Source organism: Salvelinus alpinus, chromosome 31 (genome assembly GCF_045679555.1).
Source record: "Salvelinus alpinus chromosome 31, SLU_Salpinus.1, whole genome shotgun sequence".
NCBI lineage: Eukaryota > Metazoa > Chordata > Actinopteri > Salmoniformes > Salmonidae > Salvelinus > Salvelinus alpinus.
This window is the reverse complement of record NC_092116.1, coordinates 26,033,788-26,053,216: the sequence shown is the minus strand read 5'-3', so window position 1 is coordinate 26,053,216 and position 19,429 is coordinate 26,033,788. Positions and strand designations below refer to the sequence as shown.

At 47.1% G+C, this 19,429-nt stretch overlaps 1 protein-coding gene across 2 annotated transcripts in view; it reads left to right on the top strand.

The window, feature by feature from the left end:
* Nucleotides 1–19,429, top strand: part of LOC139561757 (rho GTPase-activating protein 6-like) — a 133,632-nt gene that overhangs the window by 107,991 nt on the left and 6,212 nt on the right. For both annotated transcript variants that reach the window (XM_071379035.1, XM_071379036.1), the window contains exons 6-10: nucleotides 1,672–1,882; nucleotides 12,438–12,493; nucleotides 14,532–14,682; nucleotides 18,812–18,978; nucleotides 19,199–19,378. In XM_071379035.1, the coding sequence (XP_071235136.1) occupies nucleotides 1,672–1,882; nucleotides 12,438–12,493; nucleotides 14,532–14,682; nucleotides 18,812–18,978; nucleotides 19,199–19,378 (765 nt within the window). The remainder of the gene's footprint in view (nucleotides 1–1,671; nucleotides 1,883–12,437; nucleotides 12,494–14,531; nucleotides 14,683–18,811; nucleotides 18,979–19,198; nucleotides 19,379–19,429) is intronic.

Below are 19,429 nucleotides of genomic sequence, written 5' to 3'. Positions count from 1 at the left end.
TACACATTGAGAACGTTTTGACTGAAATATGCTGACCTCTTCTGGGCTTTTGAAAGAGCTGTCAAAAGTCCAACAAACATTTGTCAACTACGATTTTCAAAACATGACCGTGTTAACATACAGTGCCTTCAGAAAATATTCACGTCCCTTGAAGTTTTCCACATGTTGTTTTGTTACATTTAAATGTTTATGTCACTGCCTACACACGACACCCTATAATGTCAAAGTGGAACTATGTTTTCCACATGTTGTTTTGTTACATTTAAATGTTTATGTCACTGCCTACACACAACACCCTATAATGTCAAAGTGGAACTATGTTTTCCACATTTTTCTTCTGATTAATTCAAAAATGTAAAGCTCAAATGTCTTGATTCAATTAGTATTTAACCCCTTTGCTATGGAAAACATAAATAAGTTTAGGAGGAAAAATTTGCTTAACATACAAATAGCATGGACTAGTGTTTAATATAATATTTGTATGACTACCTCATCTCTGTACCCCAATTACATAAATTGTATTATCTGAAATAAATTATATTATTATATTATACAATTATCTGTAAGGTCCCTCAGTCGAGGAGTGCATTTTAAACACAGATTCAACCACAAAGACCAGAGAGGTTTTCCAATGTCTCAAAAAGAAGGGCACCTATTGGTAAATGGATAAAAAAATATATAATTACTTGAAGTTATTAATTACACTTTGGATGGTGTATCAATACACCCAGTCACTACAAAGGTATAGGCTTCCTTCCTAACTCAGCTGCCGGAGAGGAAGGAAACCACTCAGGGATTTCACTATGGTGACATTATAACAGTTACAGAGTTTAATGGTTGTGATAGGAGAAAAACAAGTATGGATCAATAACATTATAGCTACTCCACAATACTAACCTAAATGACAGAGTGAAAAGAAGGAAGCCTATACAAAATAAAAATATTCCTGGGAAAGATGGATTGGCAAGAAAAAAACGAATAAACGAATAAATTAGTCATGAGCAACGTTCCCTCTAAACTGCGCACGTGCGTGGCTGTGCACTTCCTCCAGGACTGCCGCGCCAAAGAAATGCTGCGCATTAGTTTGCACTATATAGATCCATGTGTCTCTACGTTCCTTTGTTAACTCGCTGGTTTCCCTCCTTCACTTTCTCTCATTACTTTATATCCATAAACTATCTTAAAATGTTCCTCTCTTCCTCCCTCCTGTCTCTCTTCCTCCCTCCTGTCTCTCTTCCTCCCTCCTGTCTCTCTTCCTCCCTCCTGTCTCTCTTCTACCCTCCTGTCTCTCTTCCTCCCTCCTGTCTCTCTTCCTCCCTCCTGTCTCTCTTCCTCCCTCCTGTCTCTCTTCCTCCCTCCTGTCTCTCTTCCTCCCTCCTGTCTCTCTTCTACCCTCCTGTCTCTCTTCCTCCCTCCTGTCTCTCTTCCTCCCTCCTGTCTCTCTTCCTCCCTCTTGTGTCTCATCTCCCTCCTCTCTGCTCCCCCACTCTCTTGTCTCCCTATCTTATTTCTTTCCTCTCCTGCTCTATCCATTCTCATCCCCTCTATTCCCTCTCCCTTATAATCTATAATCTAACTTGAAATGCTAAAACTCTATTTTTCTCCCCCTCTCTGTCTCTCTCCATCTCTCTCTCTTTTTTTTGTCTCTCTTCCCATCTTCCCCTTTTACAGGGTGGCCTATCAGTGGACTGCATCTCAGATCTTGTAGAGAGTCAGTCCCGCCTGTTGGAGGCGCTGCAGCTGTCCCACCCTGCAGAGCTGGAGCTGAAGAAGACTGCAGCCGGAGCCGGGGGGCGGACCCAGACCAAGCTCAGCCTCAACCCCATCTATAAACAGGTCCCCCGCGTGGTGGAACGCTGCTGCTGTCACATAGAGAGACACGGTGAGTGTGTTTAAATTAAGTGTGTTCGTTTTTTTGTTGGACATTTTATGTTTATTTTATTTATTTTTTCTATCATGCACAAATATTCATTATACAAATTATCAGCGATCAACCATTTACATCACTACATCAAACATGTCTAACACAAAACAAAACACAGGTAAAAAGAAGAAAATACTTTAAATATATACAAAAAAACTAAATTTAAACAAATAAAGTGCAGATGAATTCACTTAGGAAAAAATCTCAATGATTCAAGAAGATGTTATTATTTTTGTTATTAACTATGGACAAAGTCTTAACCACATGATTAAAGTAAATCACAAATATTTGTAATTTTGGTATAGAATTCTGGATTTTTTGTTTGTGTATAAAGTATTTGGCAACAAGAATAAAACAATTCAGTCATTTCAATGGTCTTCTTATAATTGCAATAGTAACATATTAAATCCTTCATGTCAAAAAACATGGGTAGTGTTCAAAAAGCTACATATGTGCTCTGCAAAGGTTTTCCGATAAAAAATCTATCACAGATTTACGTTCACAGAAAACACAGATATCATCCCTAGCAAAACATTTGGACAACATAGAATTACATGGATATACTGTCTCTTATGTAGGATCTTAAAGGGCACTTCCTTAAATTTGTTTGGTATACAAATTTATTTGTAAGACATCAACCAAGCTTTTTTTCAGGAAGAAACATATTCCAAAATGGTTTACCTCGAGGTGTAAATTGGTTCCGTGAATGTAAAATTTGACTTATGTATTTGCTACAACAAGATTTCTCCAGTCAGACCACGCCTTCCAAGCTGAGTTCTAGATAAGCTCTGTGTTCATCACCGACGCTAAGATGAGTTTTCATAATGTAGTTAGACCACTGGGAACGGCTTTGATCACAGAAATAAACTCTCGGAAAAGGTATTGGAAACTCATTCAATGTTATAAATTGTTCATACAAAATAATACCCCTGTTGTCACGAATCCCGCCGAGGATGGTGCCTCTTCCTGTTCGGGCGGCGCTCGGCGGTCGTCGTCACCGGCCTACTAGCTGCCATCTATTCTTTTCTTTTTGTTTCTGTTAGTTTGGGCTGATTGGGTGCACCTGTTTTGAGTTTAGTTTGGTGGGTAGGCTATTTAAGGGTAGGTAGCCCGCTGGCTGTTGTGCGGGCTTGTTCTCTGTTATTTGGTGTTGGATTTTATGTGGATTCTATATTTTCCGGACAGTTTAGTCCTGTGTGTTTGGACTGGTATTTTCATGCGCCCGTGTGTTTGGGCATGATCGTTTTCCCTGTCTACAGGAATAAAATCCACGTTCTTGAATACCTGCTCTCTGCGCTTGACTCCTCCACCCAGTACTCCTAGCAGCTCTGACAGAAGCCCGCACCACCATATGGAGTCAGCAGGAGCAGCGACCACCCCTCTCCCAACTATGGAGGAGCGTGTCCATCATCATACCGCTGTCCTTCATCGTATCGGGTCAGCGATGGACCAGATGATGGAGAGGATGGAACGATGGGAGAGGAGTGGTCTCCCGACGGCCCCTTCAGCTCCCCTGCAGACGACACAACCCACTCCTACAGGGTCATCGGCTGGGACCAGCACTTTGCGTCTCACCCCCCCGAGGGTGTACGATGGAGCAGCGGCTGGTTGCCAGGGATTTCTGCTCCAGCTTGAGCTTTATCTGGCTACCGTGCGTCCGACTCCCTCGGGTGAGGAGAGTGTAAGCCTCCTTGTCTCCTGTTTGTCGGGGAGGGCCCTGGACTGGGCCAACGCAGTCTGGAACAGCCCAGACTCGGCTCGGGACCATTACGCGGAGTTCACCCGCCGGTTTCGGGCTGTGTTCGACCACCCACCAGAGGGCCGAGCGGCGGGTGAGCGTCTGTTCCACCTCAGACAGGAGACGAGGAGCGCCCAGGAGTTCGCTTTAGAGTTCCGGACGTTGGCTGCTGGTGCGGGGTGGAATGACAGGGCCTTAATAGACCATTACCGTTGCAGCCTCCGGGAGGACGTCCGTCGGGAGCTAGCTTGTCGGGACACCACACTCTCCCTCGATGAACTGATAGACATGTCGATCCGACTGGATAACTTGCTAGCTGCCCGCGGGCGTTCAGAGGGGGTCCTGTCCATTCCACCTCCCAGCCCTCCCGCTCCAACTCCGATGGAGTTGGGAGGAGCTGCATCTAGGGGGACCAGAGGAGGTGGCTCCTCTTGCACCTACTGTGGCCGGAGAGGACACACTTCGGACCGGTGCTGGAGGAGTCCATCTGGGAGTCGAGATGGCAGGCGGAATACTCCTCGGCCACCCCAGGTGAGTAGGCACAAGACTCACCCAGAGCTCCCTGTTGGTCACATGTTTTTGGTTATTTTTTTCCCTGCGTTTTTCCCCTCTCTTCAGCATAAGGCGCTAGTCAATTCAGGCGCAGCTGGGAGTTTTATGGATCGCGGACTCGCCCGTAAGTTGGGTATTCCGCTGGTGCAGATAGACCCACCTTTTCCCGTGCACTCCCTAGATAGCCGACCGTTAGGATCAGGGTTGGTCAGGGAGGCCACGATTCCGCTGGACATGGTAACCCAGGGGGATCATAGGGAGCAGATCAGCTTTTACCTTATCGATTCACCTGGGTTTCCAGTGGTTTTGGGGGTTCCCTGGCTAGCCATTCACAATCCCCTCATTTCCTGGCGACAGGGAGCTCTTCAGGGGTGGTCAGATGAGTGTTCAGGTAGGTGTGTGGGAGTTTCCATCGGTGCCACATCGGTGGAGAGTCCAGACCAGGTTTCCACTGTGCGCATTCCCCCAGAATATGCCGATTTGGCTATCGCTTTTAGTAAGAAGGAAGCGACTAAATTACCACCTCATCGACGGTGGGATTGCGTGATAAACCTCCAGGAGAACGCTGCACTTCCCAGGAGTCACATGTACCCATTGTCACAGGAGGAGACGTTGGCTATGGAGACATATGTCACGGAAGCTCTGGGACAAGGGTTCATTCGGCCCTCCATGTCACCCGTCTCCTCGAGTTTCTTTTTTGTGAGAAAAAAGGAGGGAGGTCTGCGTCCGTGCATTGATTATCGAGGTCTAAATTCAATCACAGTGGGATTTAGTTATCCACTACCTCTCATCGCTACGGCGATGGAATCATTCCACGGAGCACGTTTTTTCACAAAACTGGACCTCAGGAGCGCGTATAATCTGGTGCGTATTCGGGGAGGAGACGAGTGGAAAACAGCGTTTAGTACCACATCAGGCCACTATGAGTACCTCGTCATGCCGTATGGGTTGAAGAATGCTCCAGCCGTCTTCCAATCCTTTGTAGATGAGATTCTCAGGGACTTGCAGGGGCAGGGTGTGGTAGTATATATTGATGACATCTTGATCTATTCTGCCACACGCGCCGCGCATGTCTCCCTGGTGCGCAGGGTGCTTAGGCGACTGCTGGAGCATGACCTGTACGTCAAGGCGGAGAAATGTGTGTTCTCCAAACCAGCCGTTTCCTTCCTAGGTTATCGCATTTCCACCTCGGGGGTGATGATGGAGTGTGACCGCGTTAACGCCGTGCGTAATTGGCCGACTCCAACCACGGTAAAGGAGGTGCAGCGGTTTTTAGGGTTTGCCAATTACTACCGGAGGTTTATCCGGGGTTTTGGCCAAGTGGCGGCACCCATTACCTCACTGCTGAAGGGGGGCCCGGTGCGTCTACGGTGGTCGGTCGAGGCAGATGGAGCCTTCAACCAGTTGAAGGCAAGGTTTACTGAGGCTCCAGTGTTGGCGCATCCGGACCCTTCGTTAGCGTTCATAGTGGAGGTGGATGCGTCCGAGGCTGGTGTTGGAGCCGTGCTATCACAGCGCTCGGGCACACCACCGAAGCTCCGTCCTTGTGCTTTCTTTTCTAAGAAGCTGGAGCCGGCGGAGCGGAACTATGATGTGGGGGACCGGGAGTTACTAGCTATGGTAAAAGCCCTGAAGGTGTGGAGACACTGGCTTGAGGGGGCTAAATACCCTTTTCTCATCTGGACTGACCACCGCAATCTGGAGTATATCCGAGAGGCGAAGAGACTGAATCCGCGTCAAGCTAGGTGGGCGATGTTCTTTACTCGTTTTAGATTTACGATCTCTTACCGACCAGGTTCCCTCAACACTAAGGCCGACGCGCTGTCTCGTCTCTATGACACGGATGACCGGCCCATCGATCCGACTCCCATTCTTCCAGCCTCGTGTCTGGTGGCCCCGGTAGTATGGGAGTTGGACGCGGACATCGAGCGGGCGTTGAGGGTAGAACCTGTGCCGTCTCAGTGTCCTACTGGCCTGAGGTACGTACCGTTTGGTGTTCGTGATCGATTGATTCGGTGGGCTCATACACTACCTTCTTCGGGTCATCCAGGGATTGAGAGGACAGTGCGGGGTCTTAGAGGGAAATACTGGTGGCCCACCTTGGCTAAGGACGTGAGACTCTATGTCTCTTCCTGCTCGGTATGCGCACAGAGTAAGGCTCCTAGGCACCTGCCTAGAGGGAAGTTACAACCCCTCCCGGTTCCACAACGGCCATGGTCTCATTTATCGGTGGATTTCCTGACTGATCTTCCCCCGTCTCAGGGGAACACTACCGTTTTGGTCGTTGTGGATCGGTTTTCTAAGTCCTGTCGTCTCCTTCCATTGCCTGGTCTCCCTACGGCCCTACAGACTGCGGAGGCTCTATTTACCCACGTCTTCCGGCACTACGGGGTGCCGGAGGACATCGTATCTGATCGAGGTCCCCAGTTCACGTCCCGGGTATGGAGGGCGTTTATGGAGCGTCTGGGGGTCTCGGTCAGCCTTACCTCTGGGTATCACCCCGAAAGTAATGGGCAGGTGGAGAGAGTGAACCAGGAGGTGGGTAGGTTTCTGAGGTCGTATTGCCAGGACCGGCCAGGAGAATGGGCAAGGTACGTCCCGTGGGCAGAGTTGGCCCAGAACTCACTCCGCCACTCCTCAACTAAGATGTCGCCATTTGAATGCGTATTGGGGTACCAGCCGGTCCTGGCTCCGTGGCATCAGAGCCAGACCGAAGCTCCTGCGGTGGAGGAGTGGGTACAGCGCTCTAAAGAGACCTGGCGGGCAGTCCAGGCCTCTCTCAGGCAGGCCAGTGAGCGGCAGAAGAGGAGCGCTGACCGCCACCGCAGTGAGGCCCCTGTGTTCGCACCAGGGGACAGGGTCTGGCTCTCGACCCGAAACCTGCCCCTCCGCCTGCCCTGCCGGAAGCTGGGGCCGCAGTGTGTGGGGCCATTTAAAGTCCTGAGGAGGATAAACGAGGTGTGTTATAGATTACAACTCCCTTCTTACTATCGTATTAACCCCTCGTTTCATGTGTCTCTCCTCAGGCCGGTGGTAGCTGGTCCCCTTCAGGAAGGTGAGGTACCGGAGGTCCCTCCGCCCCCTCTGGATATCGAGGGGTCCCCGGCGTACGCTGTACGAGCTATTCTGGACTCGAGACGCCGGGTGAGGGGCCTGCAGTACCTCGTTGACTAGGAGGGGTACGGTCCGGAGGAGAGGTGCTGGGTACCGGGGAGAGACATTTTAGATCCTTCCCTCTTGGCTGATTTCCACCGTCGCCACCCGGATTGTCCTGCGCCTCGCCCTCCGGGTCGTCCTCGAGGCCGGGGTCGGCGCGCTGCGGGAGCCGCGCGTCAGAGGGGGGGTACTGTCACGAATCCCGCCGAGGATGGTGCCTCTTCCTGTTCGGGCGGCGCTCGGCGGTCGTCGTCACCGGCCTACTAGCTGCCATCTATTCTTTTCTTTTTGTTTCTGTTAGTTTGGGCTGATTGGGTGCACCTGTTTTGAGTTTAGTTTGGTGGGTAGGCTATTTAAGGGTAGGTAGCCCGCTGGCTGCTTGTTCTCTGTTATTTGGTGTTGGATTTTATGTGGATTCTATATTTTCCGGACAGTTTAGTCCTGTGTGTTTGGACAGGTATTTTCATGCGCCCGTGTGTTTGGGCATGATCGTTTTCCCTGTCTACAGGAATAAAATCCACGTTCTTGAATACCTGCTCTCTGCGCTTGACTCCTCCACCCAGTACTCCTAGCAGCTCTGACACCTGTTGTGGAACACATTAAGAACAAAGTCAATATTCCTTTCATGCCAGCTGAACAATTACTTTCCTATACATTTATGTCTGAATTATTCCACAAAGTTGTGCAGGAAACATATTTTCCAGGACGTTAAAGCTTGTTGGTGAAAGCTAGCCAATTTAGCGGGTAATCTTTTGGGAAGATAATTACATTTCAGTAAAAATGTAAGACCTCCCAACTTATTAAACACATTGTTTGGAATGAAATACCATATTGATTCTGTATTTGACCAAATATCTCTTCAACCGAATGATCTTGAAAGTGTTATTTATGTCAACAAAATCCTACACTTCCAAACCTTCAGATTGTTTTAATTTGATATGACTGACTTCTTCAGTTTGTGAGACTTATTTTTCCAGATGAAGTCAAGAAAGGTCTTGTCAACATCACCAACTATCATGGTCCAAACGCACCAAGACAGTCGTGAAGAGGGCACGACAAAGCCTAATCCCCCTCAGGAGACTGAAATGATTTGGCATGGGTCTCCAGATCCTCAAAAGTTCGACAGCTGCACCACCGAGCTGCACCATCGAGCTGCACCATCATTGCATCACCGCCTGTTATGGCAATTTCTCGGCACCCGACCGTAAGGCGCTACAGAGGGTAGTGCGTACGGCCCAGTACATCATTGGGGCTAAGCTTTCTGCCATCCAGGACCTATATACTAGGCGGTGTCAGAAGAAGGCCCAAAACATTCTCAAAACTCCACTCACCCAAGTCATAGACTGTTCTCTCTGCTACCACATGGCAAGTGGAACCGGAGCACCAAGTTTAGGTCCAAAAGGCTCCTTAAAAACTTCTTATGGCTGCAAGCCCTATATCGGGACCAATATGACAACAGCCAGTCCAAGTGCAGGGCGCCAAATTCAAAAACCAGAAATCTCATAATTAAAATTCCTCAAACATACATGTGTCTTATATAATTTTAAAGGTAATCTTGTTGTTAATCCCACCAAAGTGTCCGATTTCAAATAGGCTTTTCAGCGAAAGCACTACAAATGATTATGTTAGGTCACCACAAAACTAAAAATAATCATAGCCATTTTTCCCAGCTAATGATAGCATCACAAAAACCAGAATAGAGATAAAATGAATCACTAACCTTCGATTATTTTCATCAGATGACACTCATAGGACTTCATGTTACACAATACATGCGTGTTTTGTTTGATTCAATTCATATTTATATCAAAAAATCTGAATTTTACATTGAGGCTACAAGAATCACTAAATGCAAAAACATCAAGTGACTTTGCATAGCCCATCGTTTCAACATGAATACTCATCATAAATATAGATGATAATACAAGTTATACACATTGAATTATAGATATACCTCTCCTTAATGCAACCGCTATGTCAGATTTAAAAAAAACTTTAAGGAAAAATAACTGCACGCTATAATCTGAGACGGCGCTCAAATTAGCATGTCACAGCTGCAAAGATAGCGTCACTATAAACAACAAAATATATTATAAATATTTCATTACCTTTGTTGGTTTCGATCAGAAAGCACAGCAGAAACTCCAGGTCCACAATACATTTTTGTTTTGTTAGAAAAAATCAGTTTTTTATGTCCAATTGTTAGCGCGTTTGGTAAACATATCCAAACGCTAATTCTGGTCAGCTTCATATCGGACAAAAACTTCAAAAAGTGATATTACCGGTCGAAGAAACATTTCAAACTAAGTACTGAATCAATCATTAGGATGTTTTTAACATATAGCTTCAATAAAGTTCCAACCGGAGTATTCTTTGTTCTCTTCGTGAGCCATGGAACGGCAGTGGCTTGCATGAGGAAGTGGCATGTTACGCGAGTGGCTGCTTGATGGACACCTGACTGATTCTGCTCTCATTCTCTCCCACAACACCATAGAAATCTCATTGGAATTTCTATTGATTGCTGACATCTAGTGGAACCCCTAGGCAGTGCAACCCCAGTCCTACGTCATTTGGACTTCTTTAGGGACTCTGTTGAATACAGACAATCTCAGATTTCTGACTTCCGGTTTTGATTTCAACTCAGGATTTTGCCTGCCAATATGAGTTCTGTTAATCTCAGAGAAATAATTCAAACAGTTTTAGAAACTTTGGAGTGTTTTCTATCCAATTTCTAATAATATGCAAATATTAGGAACTATGACTAAGGAGCAGGCCGTTTGAAATGGGCACCTTTCATCCAAGCTACTCAGTACTGCCCCTGCAGCCATAAGAAGTTAACAGCTTCTACCCCCAGTCCATAAAACTGAACAATTCATCAAATGGCTACCCAGATTATTTGCATTGACCCCCCCCCCCCCTTTGTTTTTACACTGCTGCTACACGCTGTTTATTATCTATGCATAGTCACCTTACCCCTACCTACATGTACAAATGATCTCAATTACCTCGACTAACCTGTACCCCCGCACATTGACTCGGTACCAAAGCAAGTACAGGATGATGATTTAATAGTAAATAGACATGAAACAAAGCAAAAACTTCTTAACTGACTTGCCTAGTTAAATAAAGGTAAAATAAATATACAGGGTGTTACGGTACTGAGTCAATGTGGAGGCTATATACAGGGTGTTACGGTACTGAGTCAATGTGGAGGCTATATACAGGGGGTACTGGTACAGAGTCAGTGTGGAGGCTATATACAGGGTGTTACGGTACTGAGTCAATGTGGAGGCTATATACAGGGGGTACTGGTACAGAGTCAGTGTGGAGGCTATATACAGGGGGTACTGGTACTGAGTCAATGTGGAGGCTATATACAGGGGGTACTGGTACAGAGTCAGTGTGGAGGCTATATACAGGGGGTACTGGTACTGAGTCAATGTGGAGGCTATATACAGGGGGTACTGGTACTGAGTCAATGTGGAGGCTATATACAGGGGGTACTGGTACAGAGTCAGTGTGGAGGCTATATACAGGGGGTACTGGTACTGAGTCAATGTGGAGGCTATATACAGGGGGTACTGGTACAGAGTCAGTGTGGAGGCTATATACAGGGGGTACTGGTACAGAGTCAGTGTGGAGGCTATATACAGGGGGTACCGGTACAGAGTCAATGTGGAGGCTATATACAGGGGGTACTGGTACAGAGTCAGTGTGGAGGCTATATACAGGGGGTACTGGTACCGAGTCAATGTGGAGGCTATATACAGGGGGTACTGGTACAGAGTCAGTGTGGAGGCTATATACAGGGGGTACTGGTACAGAGTCAGTGTGGAGGCTATATACAGGGGGTACTGGTACAGAGTCAATGTGGAGGCTATATACAGGGGGTACTGGTACAGAGTCAATGTGGAGGCTATATACAGGGGGTACTGGTACAGAGTCAGTGTGGAGGCTATATACAGGGGGTACTGGTACAGAGTCAGTGTGGAGGCTATATACAGGGGGTACTGGTACCGAGTCAATGTGGAGGCTATATACAGGGGGTACTGGTACAGAGTCAGTGTGGAGGCTATATACAGGGGGTACCGGTACAGAGTCAATGTGGAGGCTATATACAGGGGGGTACCGGTACAGAGTCAATGTGGAGGCTATATACAGGGGGTACTGGTACAGAGTCAATGTGGAGGCTATATACAGGGGGTACTGGTACAGAGTCAATGTGGAGGCTATATACAGGGGTACTGGTACAGAGTCAATGTGGAGGCTATATACAGGGGGTACTGGTACTGAGTCAATGTGGAGGCTATATACAGGGGGTACTGGTACAGAGTCAATGTGGAGGCTATATACAGGGGGTACTGGTACAGAGTCAATGTGGAGGCTATATACAGGGGGTACTGGTACAGAGTCAGTGTGGAGGCTATATACAGGGGGTACCGGTACAGAGTCAATGTGGAGGCTATATACAGGGGGTACTGGTACCGAGTCAATGTGGAGGCTATATACAGGGGGTACTGGTACAGAGTCAGTGTGGAGGCTATATACAGGGGGTACCGGTACAGAGTCAATGTGGAGGCTATATACAGGGGGTACTGGTACCGAGTCAATGTGGAGGCTATATACAGGGGGTACTGGTACAGAGTCAATGTGGAGGCTATATACAGGGGGTACTGGTACCGAGTCAATGTGGAGGCTATATACAGGGGTACTGGTACCGAGTCAATGTGGAGGCTATATACAGGGGGTACTGGTACAGAGTCAATGTGGAGGCTATATACAGGGGTACTGGTACCGAGTCAGTGTGGAGGCTATATACAGGGGGTACTGGTACAGAGTCAATGTGGAGGCTATATACAGGGGGTACTGGTACCGAGTCAATGTGGAGGCTATATACAGGGGTACTGGTACCGAGTCAATGTGGAGGCTATATACAGGGGGTACTATTTACTATTAAATCATCATCCTGTACTTGCTTCCAGTCTCCCAGTGTCTGTCGTCTCAAGACCGTTACAATTAACTGTTAAAAATGTTGCACTTTTTAAAATGTCAACTGTGTCTTCTCAGGGCTACAAACTGTGGGGATTTTTCGTGTTGGCAGCTCCATAAAGAGAGTTCGGCAGGTGAGGCAATAAAAAATAAAAAATTCTCCACATTACATGTTAGCACTGTAGTGATTTATACCTACTGGGTGTGTTGATGTACTGTAGTGATTTATACCTACTGGGTGTAATGATGTACTGTAGTGATTTATACCTACTGGGTGTAATGATGTACTGTAGTGATTTATACCTACTGGGTGTAATGATGTACTGTAGTGATTTATACCTACTGGGTGTAATGATGTACTGTAGTGATTTATACCTACTGCGTGTAATGATGTACTGTAGTGATTTATACCTACTGGGTGTAATGATGTACTGTAGTGATTTATACCTACTGGGTGTAATGATGTACTGTAGTGATTTATACCTACTGGGTGTGTTGATGTACTGTAGTGATTTATACCTACTGGGTGTGTTGATGTACTGTAGTGATTTATACCTACTGAGTGTAATGATGTACTGTAGTGATTTATACCTACTGGGTGTAATGATGTACTGTAGTGATTTATACCTACTGGGTGTAATGATGTACTGTAGTGATTTATACCTACTGGGTGTGTTGATGTACTGTAGTGATTTATAACTACTGGGTGTGTTGATGTACTGTAGTGATTTTTAACCTACTGGGTGTAATGATGTACTGTAGTGATTTATACCTACTGGGTGTAATGATGTACTGTAGTGATTTATACCTACTGGGTGTAATGATGTACTGTAGTGATTTATACCTACTGGGTGTGTTGATGTACTGTAGTGATTTATACCTACTGGGTGTGTTGATGTACTGTAGTGATTTATACCTACTGGGTGTAATGATGTACTGTAGTGATTTATACCTACTGGGTGTAATGATGTACTGTAGTGATTTATACCTACTGGGTGTAATGATGTACTGTAGTGATTTATACCTACTGGGTGTAATGATGTACTGTAGTGATTTATACCTACTGGGTGTAATGATGTACTGTAGTGATTTATACCTACTGGGTGTAATGATGTACTGTAGTGATTTATACCTACTGGGTGTAATGATGTACTGTAGTGATTTATACCTACTGGGTGTGTTGATGTACTGTAGTGATTTATACCTACTGGGTGTGTTGATGTACTGTAGTGATTTATACCTACTGAGTGTAATGATGTACTGTAGTGATTTATACCTACTGGGTGTAATGATGTACTGTAGTGATTTATACCTACTGGGTGTAATGATGTACTGTAGTGATTTATACCTACTGGGTGTGTTGATGTACTGTAGTGATTTATAACTACTGGGTGTGTTGATGTACTGTAGTGATTTTTAACCTACTGGGTGTAATGATGTACTGTAGTGATTTATACCTACTGGGTGTAATGATGTACTGTAGTGATTTATACCTACTGGGTGTAATGATGTACTGTAGTGATTTATACCTACTGGGTGTGTTGATGTACTGTAGTGATTTATACCTACTGGGTGTAATGATCTACTGTAGTGATTTATACCTACTGGGTGTAGTGATGTACTGTAGTGATTTATACCTACTGGGTGTAATGATGTACTGTAGTGATTTATACCTACTGGGTGTAATGATGTACTGTAGTGATTTATACCTACTGGGTGTGTTGATGTACTGTAGTGATTTATACCTACTGGGTGTGTTGATGTACTGTAGTGATTTATACCTACTGGGTGTAATGATGTACTGTAGTGATTTATACCTACTGGGTGTAATGATGTACTGTAGTGATTTATACCTACTGAGTGTAATGATGTACTGTAGTGATTTATACCTACTGGGTGTGTTGATGTACTGTAGTAATTTATACCTACTGGGTGTAATGATGTACTGTAGTGATTTATACCTACTGGGTGTAATGATGTTGTGTTGATGTTGTGACAGGTGTATTTCTCCTCTTCTGTGTACCCTGGGCCGTTAATCCCTGTCATTTTCTTTTTTCAAAGCATCATCACACGTGAAACTGACCTTTTTATTTACTGTGTGTGTGGCCGGTGCATGTTAACTTGTTAATGTGTATGTCTGGTAGTGATTTGTGTGTGTGTTTCCCCCTGCAGCTGCGTGAGGACTTTGACATGGGGACAGATGTGTGTCTGGAAGAGGAGCACAGTGTCCATGATGTAGCAGCTCTGCTGAAGGAGTTCCTCAGAGACATGCCTGACCCTCTACTGCCTAGAGAGCTCTACTCTGCTTTCCTCCACGCCAACCGTACGCCACACACACCCTACGCCACACACACCCTACCCCCTAACCCACACACACCCTACCCCCTAACCCACACACCCTACCCCCTAACCCACACACACCCTACCCCCTAACCCACACACACCCTACCCCCTAACCCACACACACCCTACCCCCTAACCCACACACACCCTACCCCTTAACCCACACACACCCTACCCCCTAACCCACACACCCTACCCCCTAACCCACACACCCTACCCCCTAACCCACACACACCCTACCCCCTAACCCGCACACCCTACCCCCTAACCCACACACCCTACCCCCTAACCCACACACCCTACCCCCTAACCCACACACCCTACCCCCTAACCCATACATACCCTACCCCCTAACCCACACACCCTACCCCCTAACACCCACACACCCTACCCCCTAACCCACACACACCCTACCCCCTAACCCCCCCCCACACACACACACACACACACAAATCCTGACACTTTGCTGCTCATCTCTGTCCTCTCTGTGGGTATCCAACCCATCACTGTCTTCTCTGTGGGTATCCAACCAATCTCTGTCTTCTCTGTGGGTATCTAACCAATCTCTGTCCTCTCTGTGGGTATCCAACCAATCTCTGTCCTCTCTGTGGGTATCTAACCCATCACTGTCTTCTCTGTGGGTATCCAACCAATCTCTGTCCTCTCTGTGGGTATCCAACCAATCTCTGTCCTCTCTGTGGGTATCTAACCCATCACTGTCTTCTCTGTGGGTATCTAACCCATCTCTGTCTTCTCTGTGGGTATCTAACCAATCTCTGTCCTCTCTGTGGGTATCTAACCCATCACTGTCTTCTCTGTGGGTATCCAACCAATCTCTGTCCTCTCTGTGGGTATCCAACCCATCACTGTCTTCTCTGTGGGTATCTAACCCATCTCTGTCTTCTCTGTGGGTATCCAACCCATCACTGTCTTCTATGTGGGTATCCAACCCATCACTGTCTTCTCTGTGGGTATCTAACCCATCACTGTCTTCTCTGTGGGTATCTAACCCATCACTGTCTTCTCTGTGGGTATCTAACCCATCACTGTCTTCTCTGTGGGTATCTAACCCATCACTGTCTTCTCTGTGGGTATCCAACCCATCACTGTCTTCTCTGTGGGTATTCAACCCATCACTGTCTTCTCTGTGGGTATCCAACCCATCACTGTCTTCTCTGTGGGTATCCAACCCATCACTGTCTTCTCTGTGGGTATCCAACCAATCTGCCCTCTATGTGGGTATCCAACCCATCACTGTCTTCTCTGTGGGTATCCAACCCATCACTGTCTTCTCTGTGGGTATCCAACCCATCACTGTCTTCTCTGTGGGTATCCAACCCATCACTGTCTTCTCTTTGGGTATCCAACCCATCACTGTCTTCTCTGTGGGTATCCAACCCATCACTGTCTTCTCTGTGGGTATCTAACCCATCACTGTCTTCTCTTTGGGTATCCAACCCATCACTGTCTTCTCTTTGGGTATCCAACCCATCACTGTCTTCTCTGTGGGTATCCAACCCATCACTGTCTTCTCTGTGGGTATCTAACCCATCACTGTCTTCTCTGTGGGTATCTAACCCATCTCGGTCCTCTCTGTGGGTATCCAACCAATCTGTCCTCTCTGTGGGTATCTAACCCATCACTGTCTTCTCTGTGGGTATCTAACCCATCTCTGTCTTCTCTGTGGGTATCTAACCAATCTCTGTCCTCTCTGTGGGTATCTAACCCATCACTGTCTTCTCTGTGGGTATCCAACCAATCTCTGTCCTCTCTGTGGGTATCCAACCCATCACTGTCTTCTCTGTGGGTATCTAACCCATCTCTGTCTTCTCTGTGGGTATCCAACCCATCACTGTCTTCTATGTGGGTATCCAACCCATCACTGTCTTCTCTGTGGGTATCTAACCCATCACTGTCTTCTCTGTGGGTATCTAACCCATCACTGTCTTCTCTGTGGGTATCTAACCCATCACTGTCTTCTCTGTGGGTATCTAACCCATCACTGTCTTCTCTGTGGGTATCCAACCCATCACTGTCTTCTCTGTGGGTATCCAACCCATCACTGTCTTCTCTGTGGGTATCCAACCCATCACTGTCTTCTCTGTGGGTATCCAACCAATCTGCCCTCTATGTGGGTATCCAACCCATCACTGTCTTCTCTGTGGGTATCCAACCCATCACTGTCTTCTCTGTGGGTATCCAACCCATCACTGTCTTCTCTGTGGGTATCCAACCCATCACTGTCTTCTCTTTGGGTATCCAACCCATCACTGTCTTCTCTGTGGGTATCCAACCCATCACTGTCTTCTCTGTGGGTATCTAACCCATCACTGTCTTCTCTTTGGGTATCCAACCCATCACTGTCTTCTCTTTGGGTATCCAACCCATCACTGTCTTCTCTGTGGGTATCCAACCCATCACTGTCTTCTCTGTGGGTATCTAACCCATCACTGTCTTCTCTGTGGGTATCCAACCAATCTGTCCTCTCTGTGGGTATCCAACCAATCTCTGTCCTCTCTGTGGGTATCCAACCAATCTGTCCTCTCTGTGGGTATCTAACCCATCACTGTCTTCTCTGTGGGTATCTAACCCATCACTGTCTTCTCTGTGGGTATCTAACCCATCACTGCCTTCTCTGTGGGTATCTAACCCATCTCTGTCCTCTCTGTGGGTATCTAACCCATCTCTGTCCTCTCTGTGGGTATCTAACCCATCACTGTCTTCTCTGTGGGTATCTAACCCATCACTGTCTTCTCTGTGGGTATCCAACCAATCTCTGTCCTCTCTGTGGGTATCCAACCAATCTCTGTCCTCTCTGTGGGTATCTAACCCATCACTGTCTTCTCTGTGGGTATCCAACCAATCTCTGTCCTCTCTGTGGGTATCCAACCAATCTCTGTCCTCTCTGTGGGTATCTAACCCATCACTGTCTTCTCTGTGGGTATCTAACCCATCACTGTCTTCTCTGTGGGTATCTAACCCATCACTGTCTTCTCTGTGGGTATCTAACCCATCTCTGTCTTCTCTGTGGGTATCCAACCCATCACTGTCTTCTATGTGGGTATCCAACCCATCACTGTCTTCTCTGTGGGTATCTAACCCATCACTGTCTTCTCTGTGGGTATCTAACCCATCACTGTCTTCTCTGTGGGTATCTAACCCATCACTGTCTTCTCTGTGGGTATCTAACCCATCACTGTCTTCTCTGTGGGTATCCAACCCATCACTGTCTTCTCTGTGGGTATCCAACCCATCACTGTCTTCTCTGTGGGTATCCAACCCATCACTGTCTTCTCTGTGGGTATCCAACCAATCTGCCCTCTATGTGGGTATCCAACCCATCACTGTCTTCTCTGTGGGTATCCAACCCATCACTGTCTTCTCTGTGGGTATCCAACCCATCACTGTCTTCTCTGTGGGTATCCAACCCATCACTGTCTTCTCTTTGGGTATCCAACCCGTCACTGTCTTCTCTGTGGGTATCCAACCCATCACTGTCTTCTCTGTGGGTATCTAACCCATCACTGTCTTCTCTTTGGGTATCCAACCCATCACTGTCTTCTCTTTGGCTATCCAACCCATCACTGTCTTCTCTGTGGGTATCCAACCCATCACTGTCTTCTCTGTGGGTATCTAACCCATCACTGTCTTCTCTGTGGGTATTTAACCCATCTCGGTCCTCTCTGTGGGTATCCAACCAATCTGTCCTCTCTGTGGGTATCCAACCAATCTGTCCTCTCTGTGGGTATCTAACCCATCACTGTCTTCTCTGTGGGTATCTAACCCATCACTGTCTTCTCTGTGGGTATCTAACCCATCACTGCCTTCTCTGTGGGTATCTAAACCATCTCTGTCCTCTCTGTGGGTATCTAACCCATCACTCTCTTCTCTGTGGGTATCTAACCCATCACTGTCTTCTCTGTGGGTATCTAACCCATCACTGTCTTCTCTGTGGCGTTAGGTATCTAACCCATCACTGTCTTCTCTGTGGCGTTAGGTATCTAACCCATCACTGTCCTCTCTGTGGCGTTAGGTATCCAACCCATCACTGTCTTCTCTGTGGCGTTAGGTATCTAACCCATCTCGGTCTCCCCTCATCTGTCCTGTAGTTCTGCAAGGGACAGACCAGTTCCTGTACCTCCAGCTGCTCCTCTACCTGTTACCGGCCTGTAACTGTGATACCCTGCTCCGCCTCCTCACCCTGTTACACACCGTACAGAGCCACGCACAGGACACCACAGGACCACAGGACACCACAGGACCACAGGACCACGTGGTTAGTGTCTAGAGTGTGTGTGTGGATTTTGGGTTGAAAGTGAAACCTCTTATCTCTCTTTTTTTCTCTCTATGTCTCTCTCTCTCTCTCTTTTTGTCTCTCCTCTCTCTCTCTCTGTAACTTGTACTGTAACTAACCTAGCCTACACAGTAGGTAGACCTAATATGTGGTCTCTCCCCCTAACCCCCCCTCTCACTCTCTCTCTCCCCTCTCTCTGCAGTTCCTAGGCAACAAGATGACAGCAACAAACCTGGCGGTGATCTTTGGTCCCAACCTGTTGCAGGGGGAGGGGGGCGGAGGGGACAGGGAGATGAGTCCTCACGCCATGGGCATCGAGGACAGCACTGCCATCATCAACGTCACCCTGCAACTTATACAGAACTACAGGCGACTGTTCACGGTACTGTGTGTGTGTGTGTGTGTGTGTGTGTGTGCGTGCGTGCGTGCGTGC